The sequence below is a fragment of the Micropterus salmoides genome, unplaced genomic scaffold, assembly GCF_014851395.1.
Source record: "Micropterus salmoides isolate LMB-PRFRI ecotype aquatic unplaced genomic scaffold, ASM1485139v1 Ms_hic_scaffold_10, whole genome shotgun sequence".
NCBI classification, from domain to species: Eukaryota; Metazoa; Chordata; class Actinopteri; order Centrarchiformes; family Centrarchidae; genus Micropterus; species Micropterus salmoides.
Window position 1 is genome coordinate 32,582,476 of NW_024040041.1, and position 16,769 is coordinate 32,599,244.

The 16,769-nt window shown below is 44.2% G+C and overlaps 1 protein-coding gene across 2 annotated transcripts; it reads left to right on the forward strand.

Moving 5' to 3' along the window:
* The first annotated feature begins 477 nt into the window (after positions 1 to 477).
* On the forward strand, positions 478 to 16,405 carry LOC119896561 (trypsin-like). Of its 2 annotated transcripts, none has more exons than XM_038710037.1 (7): positions 478 to 603; positions 11,297 to 11,317; positions 12,012 to 12,174; positions 12,768 to 13,033; positions 14,778 to 14,920; positions 15,073 to 15,234; positions 15,402 to 16,405. In XM_038710037.1, the coding sequence occupies exons 1-7, from the start codon at positions 549 to 551 to the stop codon at positions 15,537 to 15,539; spliced, it is 948 nt and encodes a 315-aa protein (XP_038565965.1). In that variant the 5' UTR covers positions 478 to 548; the 3' UTR covers positions 15,540 to 16,405. The 2 variants fall into 2 exon arrangements, with proteins under 2 accessions (XP_038565965.1, XP_038565966.1); XM_038710038.1 differs by lacking the exon at positions 478 to 603 and adding an exon at positions 9,642 to 10,003.
* Positions 16,406 to 16,769: the final 364 nt, after the last annotated feature.

Genomic DNA, 16,769 nt, shown 5'->3' on the forward strand with positions numbered 1-16,769 from the left:
ACACATGTACATTTTGGCCACCTGATCACCCAAAACGCATTTTAATGACAGGTGTAAACAATCATTCACCTGGGGTGAAAATAAAACTGCCAAATATGGCAGTGCCTACTAAAAGAGATAAGGTGCATTTTTTTCTGTCAAAGAAATGGTTTCAAATGTTGGGGTCTTAAATTTACATTTGTTGAGGTCTTTAAAAAGTCTTAAAAAGCATTAAATTTGACTTCAAAAATGTTGCAAGAACCCTAAATCTCTTGGATGAGGGATGAAACGTCTTCCAGTCTCTTGAACCAGGTCCAGTTGTCCTTGATTATAACCTTCCTTGGATAACTTTGACCTGGATGACTGAGAACCTTCACAGACAATTTAGTGGCAGATAACAAGTGAGTCCCTGTCCAATTAAACTCAATTCATGTAAAACAAGTGATAAGAGTGGTGTCAGGTGTGTCATTGGACAGTTGTGTTTGTGTTGGAGGTAAACAAAAGGTGAGAGGGAGGGGAGAAGAAGGGTATTTATGGTGGTGCAGATCTGATGATATGCATTTACAGTTATGGCTTTCTACAAAGTGATCTGTGTGGCAGCTCTGCTGACTCTCCTGACACAAGGTAAGAACCCTCCTCACTGTGCACACCTGAACTAATCATGTTTGAGATCTAATAACTGCTGTCTGGTAGTTGTTAGAGGAAAAAGTATCACGTACTAGTGGAAATCCTGAATTTATTTAAACTTTTTACAAAGCTGCATGTAGCAATGAAAAGTACAAAACTTTATGGAATATTTATGAAGCTTTACCTATATAATCCGTCTGCAATTGTGAGTGACAAGCCAGCATGAAACAGACACAAAATCCTCCACTTGCAGAACATGCAAGTTCATAAGTTACTTTATTATATTAAGTAAAAATTAGTAATAATAATAAAGTAATGATATTAAATTTAAGTTGAACCAGAGCTGAAATTTGTCAGTAAGTTCAGTTGTGTTATATCCCTGGCATCTAGGGGATATGGGACTAACAAATAAAAATGAATTTGGGGATGAAAAATCAAGGCACAGGAGCGATGGGTTCAAGAATAAATCAGATTTATTGCTGAAAACTAGAGATGGGCAAATGAACAACAACAACAAAAGAAGACCAGGTTTAAAGTGTCACTAATCAAAAATCTTTCAGTATGAGTTTAGTAATAAATGTTACAGATGATTACAAATGTCCACCCATATAAATATAACATGTCAATGTAGCCTGAGACATTTACATATACAATGTTGTTGTTTTCTGTTTATTTTTGTTATTTTCAGAGTCTCAGTCACAACTAGATGCTCACTTTTTTTTACTTCCTGTTTGTCATTTTTAACAGATTTTTGTGACATAAACGTTTTGTTCCTTTCATCCCCGCGTGCTCGCTTTGTCTTTACTGTCCCTCTCCTCACTGTGTGGTCAGCCTACACTCAACAACAAGATTGTTGGAGGGCAGGCTTTGCATTTAACCACAAATCATTTTGTTTTTACCATAAGTAAATCATGTAGATCATATTCACACTCTCTGTGGTAAAACAGTAATGCCTCAATAAGCCTTTCAAAATAAGAGCTGAAACATGGACATTATCTTCTCCGCATGTAATCTTGTGTGGACTTTCATAGTGTGGTTGGTGAAGAAGTTATTTTGGAGTAACATGATCAGGCCCCTACCTAAATCAATGGGCAGAGATCTGTAGCTGCACTTTCAGAGGTCACCAGGACATAAAATATGCATGTATATAATCAGTAAATGTTTGATGATTTTGCCCTAAAATAAAGTTTAAAAAGGGTTTTTCCCCACATTTGTCTTTCTTAAATTGTCTCTCTTTGCGCTCAGCATGCTACAATCCAGTCCACATGGGTTAGCGAGAGCAGCATATACAGTAGTAGTAGTAATAGTAAAAATACTGAAAACAATTGCAAAACAATCTACAAATTAAATATGACGCTCACACACAGACAAATAATTTTGCATTCATTCAAATTCTGGGCTTAATGTACAAGTCACTGATTTCCATTTGTGGACAATGAAGAGTTTGTTTGTAGATCTAGAATCTAGAATCAGAAAAACAAAACAAAAAGTTTCAAAGGGCCAAATACTGGCAGGGCAAGGCAGTTCAGGAGGCCGACCAAGGCGGCCAGAGGTAAACAAGTTCAGGGGGCAGACCCGGAGGTCGACACAGCAGACCAGGAGGGCAAAACAGTTCAGGTGGGCTGACCGAGGCGTCCAGAGGGGAACAAAAGTTCAGGGGGTCATCCTGGAGGATAACACAACAGACCAGGTGGGCAACAGAGTTCAGGGGGTCGTCCCGGAGGGTGACCCATGAGGCCGGGCAAATCAGGGGGAGAACAGAGTTCAGGAGGTCGCCTGGGAGGACGACCCAACTGGGTGGTCCACAGAGTTCAGGTGGCCGTCCCGGAGTATGGCCCTGGTGGCCGGACTGTTCAGGGGGACGGCAGGAAGGCCAACAAAGAGGCTGGAAACCCACTGGAGACCAAGCGGGAGGCCGACGGCAAGACCTCTCCGGAGGTCGGCACCCAAAGCTCTGGTGCTCTGGAGCTGCAGCTGGGCTGAGGTCCACGGACTGAGCAGCTGGGCTGAGGACCACCGGCAAGACAGCTGGGCTGAGGACCATGGACCGGACACGAGGTGCTGGAGTCGGTCTGACCACTGACTGAGCACTAGGAACAGGAATCGGCTGGACCACCAACGGAGATGGTGTTGGCGGGACCACCGACGAGACAGCTGGGCTGAGGACCATGGACCGGACACGAGGAGCAGGAGTCGGGTGGGCCACCAACGGAGCTGGTGCCGGTCGGACCACCGACGAGGGAACAGGAGTCGGCTGGGCCACCAACGGAGCTGGTGTTGGTCGGACCACTGACAGAGCACGAGGAACAGGAGTCGGCTGGGCCACCAATGAAGCTGGTGTTGGTCAGACCACCGACGAGGGAACAGGAGTCGGCTGGGCCACCGGCAAAGCCGGTGCCGGTCGGGCCACCGGCGAAGCAAGTGCCGGTCGGACCACCGGCGAGGGAACAGGAGTCGGCTGGGCCACCAACGAAGCTGGTGTTGGTCGGACCACCGACGAGGGAACAGGAGTCGGCTGGGCCACCGGCAAAGCTGGTGCCGGTCGGGCCACCGGCGAAGCAGGTGCCGGTCGGACCACCGGCGAGGAAACAGGAGTCGGCTGGGCCACCAACGAAGCTGGTGTTGGTCGGACCACCAACGGAGCACTGGGAACAGGAGTCGGCTGGGCCACCAACGGAGCTGGTGTTGGTCGGACCACCGACGGAGCACGAGGAACAGGAGTCGGCTGGGCCACCAATGAAGCTGGTGTTGGTCAGACCACCGACGAGGGAACAGGAGTCGGCTGGGCCACCGGCAAAGCTGGTGCCGGTCGGGCCACCGGCGAAGCAGGTGCCGGTCGGACCACCGGCGAGGAAACAGGAGTCGGCTGGGCCACCAACGAAGCTGGTGTTGGTCGGACCACCAACGGAGCACTGGGAACAGGAGTCGGCTGGGCCACCGGAGAAGCAGGTGCCGGTCGGACCACCGACGGAGCACGAGGAATGGGAGTTGGCTGGGCCACCAACGAAGCTGGTGTTGGTCGGACCACCGACAAGGGAACAGGAGTCGATCGGACCACCAGCAAAGCAGGTGCCGGTCGGACCACTGACGGAGCACAAGGAACAGGAATCAGCTGGTGATCAGGCTGGCTGCTAGCAGCGCTAGCAGGCCGGAGATCAGGCTGGTTGCTGACGGGTCGCTGCTGGTGACCTGGTCGCCTCCGATGACCACCACGGGAACCTGAAAAGATGGCCAGGCGACTCCCTTCAAAGGAGAACTCCAGGGGAAGCCTAGCCTCCAGGCTATCAGGCCATAGGCTAGCTGCGCTAGCTGGCCGGTAATCAGGCAGGGCAGGCAGGGGGTTAGCAGGCTGGGGAACATATAGCCTGGAGCCAGCAGCGCTAGCGGGCCAGGGATCAGACTGGCGACTGGCAGCGCTAGCCGGGCAGGACGAGTGGATGCTTCCCTGCGTGCAGCCGGCAGGCCGGGGCTCGGGGCTAGCAGGCTTAGCAGTCAAACACTGGGGGGTTGCAGAGCAAAGTCTCGATACAGCCTCAAATTCAAAAGTCCTTCTCCATCGGGAGGAGGCAACGAGCAGGGCCATTTCTGGGTCCGTTCTCCACATAATTGAGAGTAACTCAAAAAACTGCGGCTTCTCGGCTGTTAGCTCCTCTTTAGGCACCCCCAGTTTCTCCCAGGTGCTGGGCAATTTAACAATGTCCGCTGGGTCTGTATTAGGTCGGGTCATTCTGTCATGGTTTGGTGTGGGTGAGGCAGGTTGGACGACACGAAACACACTGCTACACAGGGTGACAACATACAATGACCCGGCAGAGTGTGACAGAGTGTGACAGAGGGGGTGGGGGCATGGCCATTTACCCGTTATATTATATCTACCGAGTCCACTCTAGCATGACTAGCAACTGGCTTGCCTAACCAATCAAGGGCATGTCCCCACCACCTTTTAAAAGCATTTTTTAAAATGTTTTGAAAAACAGCTTGCAACAAGAAATGAATGAAAGTGATTTTATTGGCATTTATTTTTTTACTTACTTACTTATTTATTTAAGATAAAACAAGCTACTGCTTATAAAATGACTCACAAACATGCAACACCAGTCAGTAACTTTAACAATTTCTTTTTGACCAAATCTTCCGTTCTCACCCTTAGAACATGACAAAAGAAGGAAGACTAAATCATGCCTGCATGTATGCTGACCCAGCAGGGATGATATTACATCCATAACATTATTAGGATGTCTCTGTCTTTCTGGAGGACGAGGAGCAGTAGAGGACGCTGGCGTTTGTTGTTTGCTGCTTCTCCGCCGTTTTTCTTGTTCTGAATAGTATTTTTCTTGAGTTTTTGCACGGATTGATACAAAATTGAAGGCTTTACTTACCTACTGACATCTCCTCCAATATCAGCGGATTGTTTGTCTGGGGCAGCCATCTAGCTGTCCCTGTCCCGATTTGCCTCGAGACGATACCTCCGCAGTTGGTAGCTAGCTGTCAGCTGCTTCAAGCCAGTCCTCCGTGCCTCGTGCACCCCGGTGCCATGATATGGACCATCTTCTTCCTGTACCTGACAGTCCTCCATCTCTGTGTTTGGCTAATGGCTAGCTCCAGGCTAACACTTTCAGCGACCGGCATAAAGCTCAAGTACTCTATCCCACAGCTGATAACTCTCAACAACTGCTCCATTCCAACGTGCATTGCCATCAAAGAACTTGGACTTTGGCCACGCGTTACATCCACAGAAGTTCCCATCGAAAGGTTCTTTACCATCAGCCTGGCCAGGCTGCTTCAAACATATACTATCTATCTGGACCACTGTCGCACGTCTGCCGCGTCATCAGAGCAGTTTCACTCTCAGTGCTCGCAACATGGGAAACATCGCAACATCTCTCCAAGCAGGCCAGAAAACATGGAGTGGATTCCAGTGTACAGAGATTCACCACAGCATCAGCACTCAAAAAAGAACTTTTCAATACACAATCCCTCACAAATAAAGCATCCTTCATGCAATACCACATCATGGACAAGGGATTAGACTTCATGTGCCTGACAGAAACATGGCACCAGCCAGGGGTTTACTCAGCGCTTTATTAAGTCTGTCCCCTCGGTTACAGCTACCTGGAGAGAGCCCGCAGCACTGGTCGTGGTGGCGGCCTAGCTGTCACACACCAACAGGACTTGGAGCTGTCCCCCGTCCCCCTGCCTACACTGTGCTCATTTGAATGCCTAGCATTTAAATGTAAACCCTGTTTCCCCATGACAATGCTCCTCATCTACCGGCCCCCCAAACCCAACTCAGCTTTCCTCTCAGAGATGCACGACCTTCTCACAACACTCTGCACCCATTACTTGGAGATATTAATATTCATTTAGACAACCCCTCCTGCCACTTTGCAGGTGAGTTTCTGCAACTACTGGACTGCCTCAACCTCCAACAACATGTCCATGTCTCCACACACTCCAGGGGGCACACACTGGAACTGGTCATTTCCAACTCCGCCCCCATTAGCAACCTTCTGGCGTATGATCTGAGTGTGTCTGACCACAATTTTCTTAGTGAAAATCCTATAGTGACGGTGTCTGTCCCCCGACCATCGAAATTATTTAAAAAGGTAAACAGAAGAGGAGCTGTGCATAAAAACCTCATAAAAATTAAAACCACAAGAGCAATAGTGCAAACGAATAGGAGAGTTAAATGGACTCACTGTTTTAACCACACCCTCGACCTTGTTTTGGTGTATGGTATTGAAATTGAACATTTAATAGTGTTCCCACAGAATCCCTCTTTGTCCGACCACTGTTTGATAACTTTTGAGTTTGTATTGCTCAACTACACGCCACTGGGCAAAAATGTCTATCCAAGATGTCTGTCTGATAGTGCTGTAGCTAAATTTAAGGATGCGATTCCATCAGCTCTAAATTCATTATCAAGTCACAAAGTAACGGAGGACTCCTATGCTAATTTCAGTCCCTCCCAAATCGATCATCTTGTTGATAGTGCTGCAGGCTCGCTGCGAATGACACTCGACTCTGTAGCCCCTCTAAAAAAGAAAATACTAAAACAAAGACGTTTAGCTCCATGGTATAATACTGAAACTCACAAATTAAAGCAAATATCGCGGAAACTTGAGAGGAATTGGCGTTCCACCAAAGTGGAAAATTCTCGTTTAATTTGGCAAGATAGTTTTAAAACTTATAGGAAGGTCCTCCGTAATGCTAGAGCAGCGTACTACTCGTCATTAACAGAGGAAAATAGGAACAACCCCAGGTTTCTTTTCAGCAATGTAGCCAGGCTGACAGAGAGTCACAGCTCTATTGAGCCAAGTATTCCCATAGCTCTCAGTAGTTACGACTTCATGAGCTTCTTTAATGATAAAATTCTAGCTATTAGAGACAAAATTCACCAAGACCTGCCCTCAGCTGGCACCAACTTATCTCTTAACTCAGGAACCTTAGAAACAGCTGTAGAACCAGATATATGTTTAGACTGTTTTGCTTCCCTCAATCTTTACCAACTAACTTCAATAATTTCTTCATCTAAACCATCAACCTGCCTCTTCGACCCCATCCCGATTAGGCTGCTTAAAGATGTTTTACCCTTAGTCAGCACTTCTATACTAGATATGCTCAATCTATCTTTATCAACAGGCTATGTACCACAGTACTTTAAAGTAGCTGTAATTAAACCTCTTCTGAAAAAGACCAAACTTGATCCGGATGTTTTAGCAAACTATAGACCTATATCTAACCTTCCATTTCTCTCTAAGGTTCTGGAGAAAGCAGTTGCTAAACAGCTGTGTGACTTTCTACAGAGCAATAGTTTATTTGAGGATTTTCAGGATTTAGAGCTCATCATAGCACAGAGACAGCACTGGTGAAAATTACTAACAACCTCCTTATTGCATCAGACAAAGGACTTGTCTCTGTACTGGTTTTATTAGATCTTAGTGCTGCATTTGATACCATTGACCATCAGATCCTATTGCAGAGACTGGAACATTTCATTGTTATTAAAGGAACCGCTCTAAGCTGGTTTAAGTCCTATTTATCAGATTGATTTCAGTTTGTACATGTTAACGATGAGTCCTCCATGCACGCCAAAGTTAGTCATGGAGTTCCTCAAGGATCTGTCCTCGGACCAATCCTCTTCACTTTATATATGCTTCCTTTAGGCAATATTATCAGTTAGCTAAACTTCAAATGTGCCTTCAGGATCTTAAAACCTGGATGAACTGTAATTTTCTAATGTTAAACTCAGATAAAACTGAAGTTATTGTTCTGGGGCCTAAGCACCTCCGTGACGCATTATCTAAAGATATAGTTTCCCTGGATGGCATCGCCCTGGCCTCCAGCACCACTGTGAGGAATCTTGGAGTTATCTTTGATCAGGACATGTCGTTTAAGTCTCACATTAAGCAAATTTCAAGGACCGCCTTTTTTCACCTACGTAATATTGCGAAAATCAGGAACATCCTGTCTAAAAATGATGCAGAAAAACTAGTCCATGCATTTGTTACTTCTAGGCTGGATTACTGCAATTCTTTATTATCAGGCTGCTCGAAAAAGTCCGTTAAGACTCTTCAGCTGATCCAGAATGCTGCAGCACGTGTTCTGACAGGAACCAGGAAAAGAGATCACATTTCTCCTGTCTTAGCTTCTTTGCATTGGCTTCCAGTAAAATCCAGAATAGAATTTAAAATCCTTCTTCTTACCTACAAAGCTCTTAATGGTCAGGCACCATCTTATCTTAAAGAGCTCATAGTACCTTACTACCCCACCAGAGCACTGCGCTCCCAGAATGCAGGGTTACTTGTGGTTCCTAGAGTCTCCAAAAGTAGACTAGGAGCCAGAGCGTTCAGCTATCAAGCTCCTCTCCTGTGGAACCAGGTTCCAGTTTGGGTTCAGGAGGCAGACACCATCTCCACATTTAAGAGTAGGCTTAAGACTTTCCTCTTTGATAAAGCTTATAGTTAGGGCTGGCTCAGGTTAGTCCTGAACCATCCCTTAGTTATGCTGCTATAGGCCTAGACTGCCGGGGGATTTCCCATGATGCACTGAGCTCCTCTCTCCTCTACTTTCTCTCCCTCTGTATGCAACCTCATCCCATTATTGCATGTTACTAACACAACTTCTCCCCTTTCCGCTAGTCTTGTGCTTTCTCGTCCCTCTCCTCTCTCCTCCTATCACTTCCTGCAGGTTTTCTGGCTCTGGAGCTGTGGAGTCTGGATCTGTGGTTGCGGGTCACCTGCTGCCCCCGTGTTCCTGCTCGACACCCTCTGCTGCAACGACTACTGTTACTAGTCCTATTGTTATTATTGTTATTATAATCATTAACATTACGACTGTTACCATTAACACTACTATAAATATCTGTACCATTTTTCATTTAGTCTATAGCAACATCACCTTTACTGTCTGTATCTCTGTGTGTGTATATTATGTAGGCTGCCTCCCTCCCCTCTCTCTCTCTCGTTCCATCCCTCTCTTTTTCTCTCTCTTCCTCTCCTGCCCTTTCTCTCTCTCTCTCTCCCCCTCTCTCCCTCTCTCTCCTTCACACCAACCGGATCCCACCCAGAGTCATGGTTCTGCTCGAGGTTTCTGCCTCTTAAATGAAGTTTTTCCTTGCCTCTGTCTCCTAGTGCTGCTCTTGGTGGGAACAGTTGGGCTTCTGGAAATAGCATCATAGAGTACGATCTAGACCTGCTCTTTTATGAAAAGTGCTGTGAGATAACTGTTGTGATTGTGATTTTGTGCTATATAAATAAAATTGGAAATCCCCCGGCAGTCTTAGGCCTATAGCAGCATAACTAAGGAATGGTTCAGGACTCACCTGAGCCAGCCCTAACTATAAGCTTTATCAAAGAGGAAAGTCTTAAGCCTACTCTTAAATGTGGAGATGGTGTCTGCCTCCTGAACCCAAACTGGAACCTGGTTCCACAGGAGAGGAGCTTGATAGCTGAACGCTCTGGCTCCTAGTCTACTTTTGGAGACTCTAGGAACCACAAGTAACCCTGCATTCTGGGAGCGCAGTGCTCTGGTGGAGCATGTGTGAAGCAAAACCTTCTGCAAGACTGGAGCCATCTTAGTCGGCACTCCACACCAGGTTCGGTCATCTGACATTCTCAGCATCACCTTCTCTAGCAAAAATATTCCACTTTCAACATCAGCCACCAACCTGGGTGTTAAAATGGACTCTCATCTGACCTTTGAGGCTTACATCAAACATCTCTCCAAGACCTCCATTTTCCACCTCAGGAACATTGCCAAATTCCGTTCCACACTCACTCCTGCAGATGCGGAAAAGCTTGTCCACACTTTTGTCTCCTCCAGGCTGGACTACTGCAATGCGCTCCAGCGGGATCCCTGAGAAAAGCCTTCAGAACCTGCTAGGATCCTGTTGAGGGTGCGCAAACATGACCACATCACCACCATCCTCAAATCACTCCACTGGCTTCCCGTCTCACTCAGGATTGAGTACAAGGTCTCCCTCATTACCCACCAGTGAATCCATGGTGAAGCACCATGGCAGACGCTTTTATTCAAAGTCACTTACATTTGAGGAACAACATACAAGCACCAACAAAGCATCAGTACAGCAAGAGAGTTACCAAAAAGTGCAATCAATACCAGTGCATTGTAAAGGGATAGAAGAAGAAGAGCACAGTGAGTGTATGTTAGAGTTTAAGGGTGTTTTCAGGAGCTTCTAGAAGTTAGAGAGGGACGCCCTGCTCTGCCGGCATGTGGTAGCTCGTTCCACCATCATGGTGTCACAGATGAGAACAGGGACTGAGATTGCTTTGTGTGTAGGGATCGCAGAGCCAGGCGGCGTTCGTTGGAGGAGCTCAGTGGCCCAGAAGGAACGTAGGCTTGTATTATGGAGTTTAGGTAGATGGTGCAGACCCAGCAGTCACTCTGTGTGCAGCATTAGTGATTTAAACATGATTCAGGGGGGGGCCACAGGGACCCAGTGGAGGTCACTGAATAATGGAGGGACATGAGTCCTTTTGGGCTGATCAAAAACCAGACGTGCTGCTGCGTTCTGAACCATTTGTAGGGGTTTCTTTACTTGAAAAGAAGAACCGGCAGTTTGACTCTCTGTGTGTTGGCAGGAGGCTAAATAACAGTTTTATTAGATTAATAAGCTAAGAAATGCATCTGTGACAATTTTTTTGTAGTAAAACAATTTATTGAGTATACTTAACACAACATAACAAAGTGAATTAAAGTTGACAACTCGAGTGTCTCAGGCTACTTCCAGATTACTGCGTTTTTGTTTAAAGATAGTTTAAAATGAATATGATCTCCGTCCACACTAGTTCTTTATCTGCGTCTCAGATGTGATCATCGGTCATTATTAAAACGACTGAAAACGCACATCTGTTGACTGTTTACGTACACTGGGCATGCGCATGTCGGTGTAAACGTGAAGCAGATGGTCTAATCTGCATCGTTTTTACAGTCCTCTGTTTTCGCCTGTCCACACTAAAACTCTACCCCAGAGTTTAAAAATGAAAAAGGTCTGCATTTAAAAGATGCAGATGGGGCCTCAGGAACGCAGGAGGAATCAGTCGCTTTTGTTCTCAGAAATGTAAATATGTCTGTCAAAACCATCTTAGATTCATGAAGATTATCATCACTCAAACAAGCAGACAGTTTCCTGTGACTAAATGTATTGTTATTTGTGTCTCTCCTGCAGGAAGCAAGGCCCAGTCGGATGGTGAGTTCTATCCTCATTCTTTCTTTTGTTCATTGGATTACTGTTTTCTTCTGAGTTCAAAACTTTTGAACCCTCAAAATGAATCCAGTCCAGGTTTGAAAAGCAGCTTTTAGTTGCACTTTTGAAGCTCCATAAGAGTCAAATACTTTCTCTCCACAGATGTTGGTTAAATTGTGATGAAGTGTGGTTCAGACATTCATGTTGGGAACTCATGACTTTTATCCAGCTTCCTTTCCGGAACTTCAACAGAAAACCTCTGAATCTTACATCAGCTCCTGCTGTGCTTCCAGCAGCATGCAACATGCTAAATATTAGCAGCAGGTGTCAGCATTTTCTTTTTAATAATATTGATCTTTATTTATTGAGCCCGTTTCAAAGTCCATGTTACAAAGTGCCTTTACAAGGGCAGAAAATACACAGCTTGTAAAAACCATCAGGTTTAAAGATAAAACACATATAACAAGAAGAAACAGATAAAAACAAGAAAAATACATTTTAAGGAATAAAAATACAGCTAAAATAAAAATAATAATAAAATAAATTCAGGTTAAATCAGGAAAGGCTCTCCTATAAAAGTTCTATGAAGAGAATCACTGACTCAGTAGACCTGATTTCCTCGGGCTGTTCCAGATCCTCGGGGTCCTGAATGTAAACTATACCTATGCAGCATTTACATGAATTTCTTTGCCTCCAGTTTGTGGCACTGCGCCGCACAACACCAAGATTGCAGGAGGGGCGGATGCTCCTGCAGGGTCGTGGCCCTGGCAGGCCAGTCTGCAGATGAACGGATTTCATTTCTGTGGAGGCTCCCTGATCAACAACCAGTGGGTCTTGACTGCTGCTAGCTGTTTTGAGAGGTGAGCTCTGATCCTGTCACATGACTTCACATGTACAATCACAGTGAGCTTGTATAGCAACAAAGAAAAATTTCAATCAAGGTGCCGCAGTAAACCACATTAAAACCATTTTTTCTTTATGTTGTTAGTAACAGTCAGACACCATTACAGCTTGTTCATGTCAGTTCAGATCTTTATTGTTCCAGAAGAGGAATTTTTTTTGCAGCATTAAAAACAAAATAAGCACAATAAGACAAGTGAAGATGCTGCTGCTCAGAGGGAGCCAATTCCCTCTATTCTGCCCACTGGGACCTTATTTCAGAAAAGTCAAGAACAATGTTTTTCATCCTGTTTGAATTGTGCCCTGAATTACACACATGATGTTTTGTACATTTAAAAGATAATCTCTACAATACATGACATCAAAAGTGAAGAAGGTTTGTTCTGAGACAGTAACATTTAGTTTTGTGTGAAATCACTTGATCTCTACTACTCCATCTCTATTCTCGCACAATATACGTCACTTGTTTAAAGATAGTTTAGTTTAAAATTCACACACAGACAGCACATGTATCCATCACATATTTAAACATGTTGTCTTTTCTGCTTCTCAGCGCCACACCCGGTCTCACCGTTAACCTCGGCCTTGACACCCTAGACTTGTCGAATACAAATGCGATGTCCCGGACTGTGTCCCAGTTCATCCAGCATCCCAACTATAATACCAACACAAACGATAACGACATAGCCTTGCTGAAGCTGTCCTCACCTGTTACCTTCACCGACTACATCAGACCCGTGTGTCTGGCGATGGATGGCAGCGTCTTTAACAACGGGACGACCTGCTGGGTCACCGGATGGGGGAACATCCAAACTTGGAGTGAGAATTTAAATTTATTCGACAGTCATTTTAAAATGTTTTATTAATAGTGAATGACTGAATGGATTAATTCAGTTTGTATTGTATTTTGCAAACAACGACACCACAAGACACCACACATTCATGGGTGACAAGATGACGTCATTAAAAGTCCAAGTAAACCAGCAAAAATGCTAAATCACTTTTCGAACTTTGTCACTATACTTTTATAGCTTTTACTGAAGTGAAATTTTGAATGTAGGACTTTTACTTCAGAAATGGATCATGGCCGTCTGGACTTTCTTTCTGAGCCTGCTGCCACAAAGACCCTGCTGTAGATCAGAGGCAGAAAATGGACAGATGGATATTTTCTTACAGTTGTTCATCTTTTGTACTGATGATTTAAACAGGAGAGTTTCAAGTCTATCCAAGACTTTAAGTGCTCGACAGTGACTCATCTAATGCCATCTATGTGAAAGAAGAATGGGATTTTTACCGCAGGAACCAGGGCTGCATGAAATGGAAACCACTGAGCCTGTCCACTGATTTTGGTCTGCCTCAGGTCAAAGTCAAAAAGCATTAATATCTGGCCCGCTGCCAGATATTGGTGCTTTGATAGCGGCAAAAATTATAGATAAAAAATACTTTGATAGTGGTGCTGAACTAGATCTCAGTCATGACAGCAACAGTTACTCACATAATCACTTCCTCTTCAGTGGTTTTGCCTAAAAAAATAAGAGAGCGAGAAGCTTGTTTACTCTAATGCAGTATTTGGAGTTTATCTGAACTTTTACTTTGAAAAATTCTGAACAACATTAACAGAGTCTGTAGCTGCTTGACACACCTCTGAAAGAGCTGTCAGAAAACATGATTCCCCTAAATGTCCTCTGCCTGGAGATACTGGGGAAATGAAAAAGCATCCGTAGGTTGATGGATGTGGATCAAACAAAAACAGTGCAGCACATGCCGTGATCTGAGAAACATTCGCTGCAGAATCCATTTATTGAAGAGAGACAAGCTAGGATCAAACTCCCAGTCCTTGAAGTGTGAGGCCTGCACCTTACCAACAGAGCTAACCAAACAACATGTTAACATGTCATTAAACATAGTGATGAGTGTCTGCACTGGCTGAATTCTACCAGAAGTAGAACAAGAAGAACGTAGTGACGAAACGCATTTTGTAGTGCTGATTGTCCGTTTTCAGCTACTGTAGAAACATGACGATGCAACGTGGCGACGTCCATGTAAGAGGACCCACGGTGATGTAGATATAAATGTCTCATTCTAAGGTAATAAAAACATAATGGTTCATTATGTAAGGTCTTTATACACCACTGAAAACTTAATGGATCTTATATTGAATTTCTTTCAATAGACCCTCAGAAATATTTGATACTGAACCTTTAAAGGAAAAGGAAATCCCACGAACAGACTCAAACCAGCAACATGTCGGCCCGTCTCTCAACACTGTCTGACTTCCTGTCTGTTGCTCTCAGCTCCGAGCCCATTGGTTCCTCCTAAAGATGTAAATCTTCACAGATATATAATTTCATGTTTAAAAAGGTTCAGTAATTTCCTAAAACAGCTGAATCCACATGTGGTGCTCTAGTGAGTATCTGGGGCAGCAGGACGGTGTATGTGGGCCCAAATTCTCTGTCTCCTGTGTCTTAGCTTGAAAACCACAACAAGATCAGGCTGTGAGACACACACTGTTGACACAAAGACAAAATACAGACCCAACATTAATGTCTCTTTTCTTTTTCAGCTCCACTTCCTTTCCCAGAGAGGCTGCAGGAGGTGAGTCTTCGATTCGTGTCCAACAGTGATTGTAACGTTACCTACGGTGGTAAAATCACAAACAACATGATCTGTGCTGGTGTGACCCAGGGAGGAAAGGGCATCTGCTATGTGAGTCTGTCTGCAAAACACTCCTCCATCAACTGATAACACACATGTTTAAATCTGCACTAATCATTAGATCTGACTGGTGAATAAAAAGGACAGTATTTCCCTCTGAGAGTAGAAGTATGAAGTATAACCGACCTGTCTGATGTCTGCAGGGGGATTCAGGCGGCCCGCTGGTGACTAAAAACGGCTCTGTCTGGGTCCAGGCTGGAGTGGTGAGTTTTGGATCAGATCAAGGCTGTGCCCTGCCTAATGTCCCAGGAGTCTACACCCGAGTGTCCCAGTATCAGTCCTGGATCAACAGCCAGATCAGCACCAACCAGCCAGGCTCTGGGACCACTCGCAGCCAGATAACAACAAACCAGCCGGGCTCTGGGACCACTCGCAGCCAGATAACAACAAACCAGCCGGGCTCTGGGACCACTCCAGCCAGATAACAACAAACCAGCCGGGCTCTGGGACCACTCCCAGCCAGATAACAACAAACCAGCCGGGCTCTGGGACCACTCGCAGCCAGATCAGCACCAACCAGCCGGGCTCTGGAGCCGCTCACCTGGTTCCCCTCTCGGTTCCTCTGCTGCTGTCCATCGTACCTGTTCTCTTCTCCTTCTCTGTCCTTTAGTGATGATTTAATTCACCCTGCTAGAGTGAAAATCCCTTTCTCTCTCTGTCTCATGGTCGCACATTTTTAGCGTTTTGAGATTCATTTACTTTACAATAAGCTAAAATTCCACCTGTTTCCAGTTATTCTTGTATTGAAAGAGTTTGGCAGAAAAGAGTCGACAGAGGAGAAGATAGAGATCAGAAACTGGTGTACTGACATTTGATACAACTAATGAATGTTTTCATGACCGTTAACAATCTGCTGATTATTTTTTCCATTAATTTATTCATCATTTTGTCTGTTTGTTTAAAATGGCAGAAAATAGAGAAAAATGTCCTTTTAAAACGTCCACAGCCCGATGTAGTCAAAAAGATTTGGACCAACAGTCTAAAACCCAAAAATATTCAGTTCATCATCATGTAAATCCTCATCAGTGAAGCTGGAACCAGACAACTCTTTCAACAACTCAATTTCTGTTTAAAAATTACTAAAATGAACATTTATTGATTCATTTTTCATTGATAAATGCATCTATGACCAATCATGGTCGAGGGGCAAGCATCCGAATTGTAATACCACCACCAAAACTAACGACGTAGCCTTGTTGCAGCTGTCTCCTCTTTTGTCCTTTCACAGGAAGTTTAATTGGTTTTGTTTAAGTATTACCAGAAGTTGTGTGGTTCTAATTTTGATTGGACTATTTTCTGCATTAATTGATTACTCATTTTGTGTTTAAAATGGCATAAAATAGAGAAATATGTCATTTATAACTTCACAAGGCCCGATGTACTCAAAGATTTGGACCAACCAAGAACTTTAAACTTGTTGGTATCGACCATCTTCAACATCATGAAATTAAATAAATAACATTTATGAAACCTGGAGTGTTAATTGTAACTTGTGTGTTTGATTATAATCTGTTAATAAAATGGCCTCTTTTAAAAAAAGTTATTTAAAGATCATTAAATTGACCTGTTAATGAATAAATAATAAATTAATGATTAACATTTTAAAAATTTTAAATAGGTTTAAAATTCAACTAATTTACTGATATTCAATCTCACAGTTGATTTGTTTCCTTTCTTTAACATTTTTGTTTCAATTTTGTGATATCACATAAAGATTTAGTTAAACAGATGAATTGTATGGTCGTAATATGTTTAACTGACACGATGGCAAATAAAATAATGCGGCTTTTAAAAAAAAATTAATTATTAATGTATCATTTAAAGACCGAAAGAAATAATT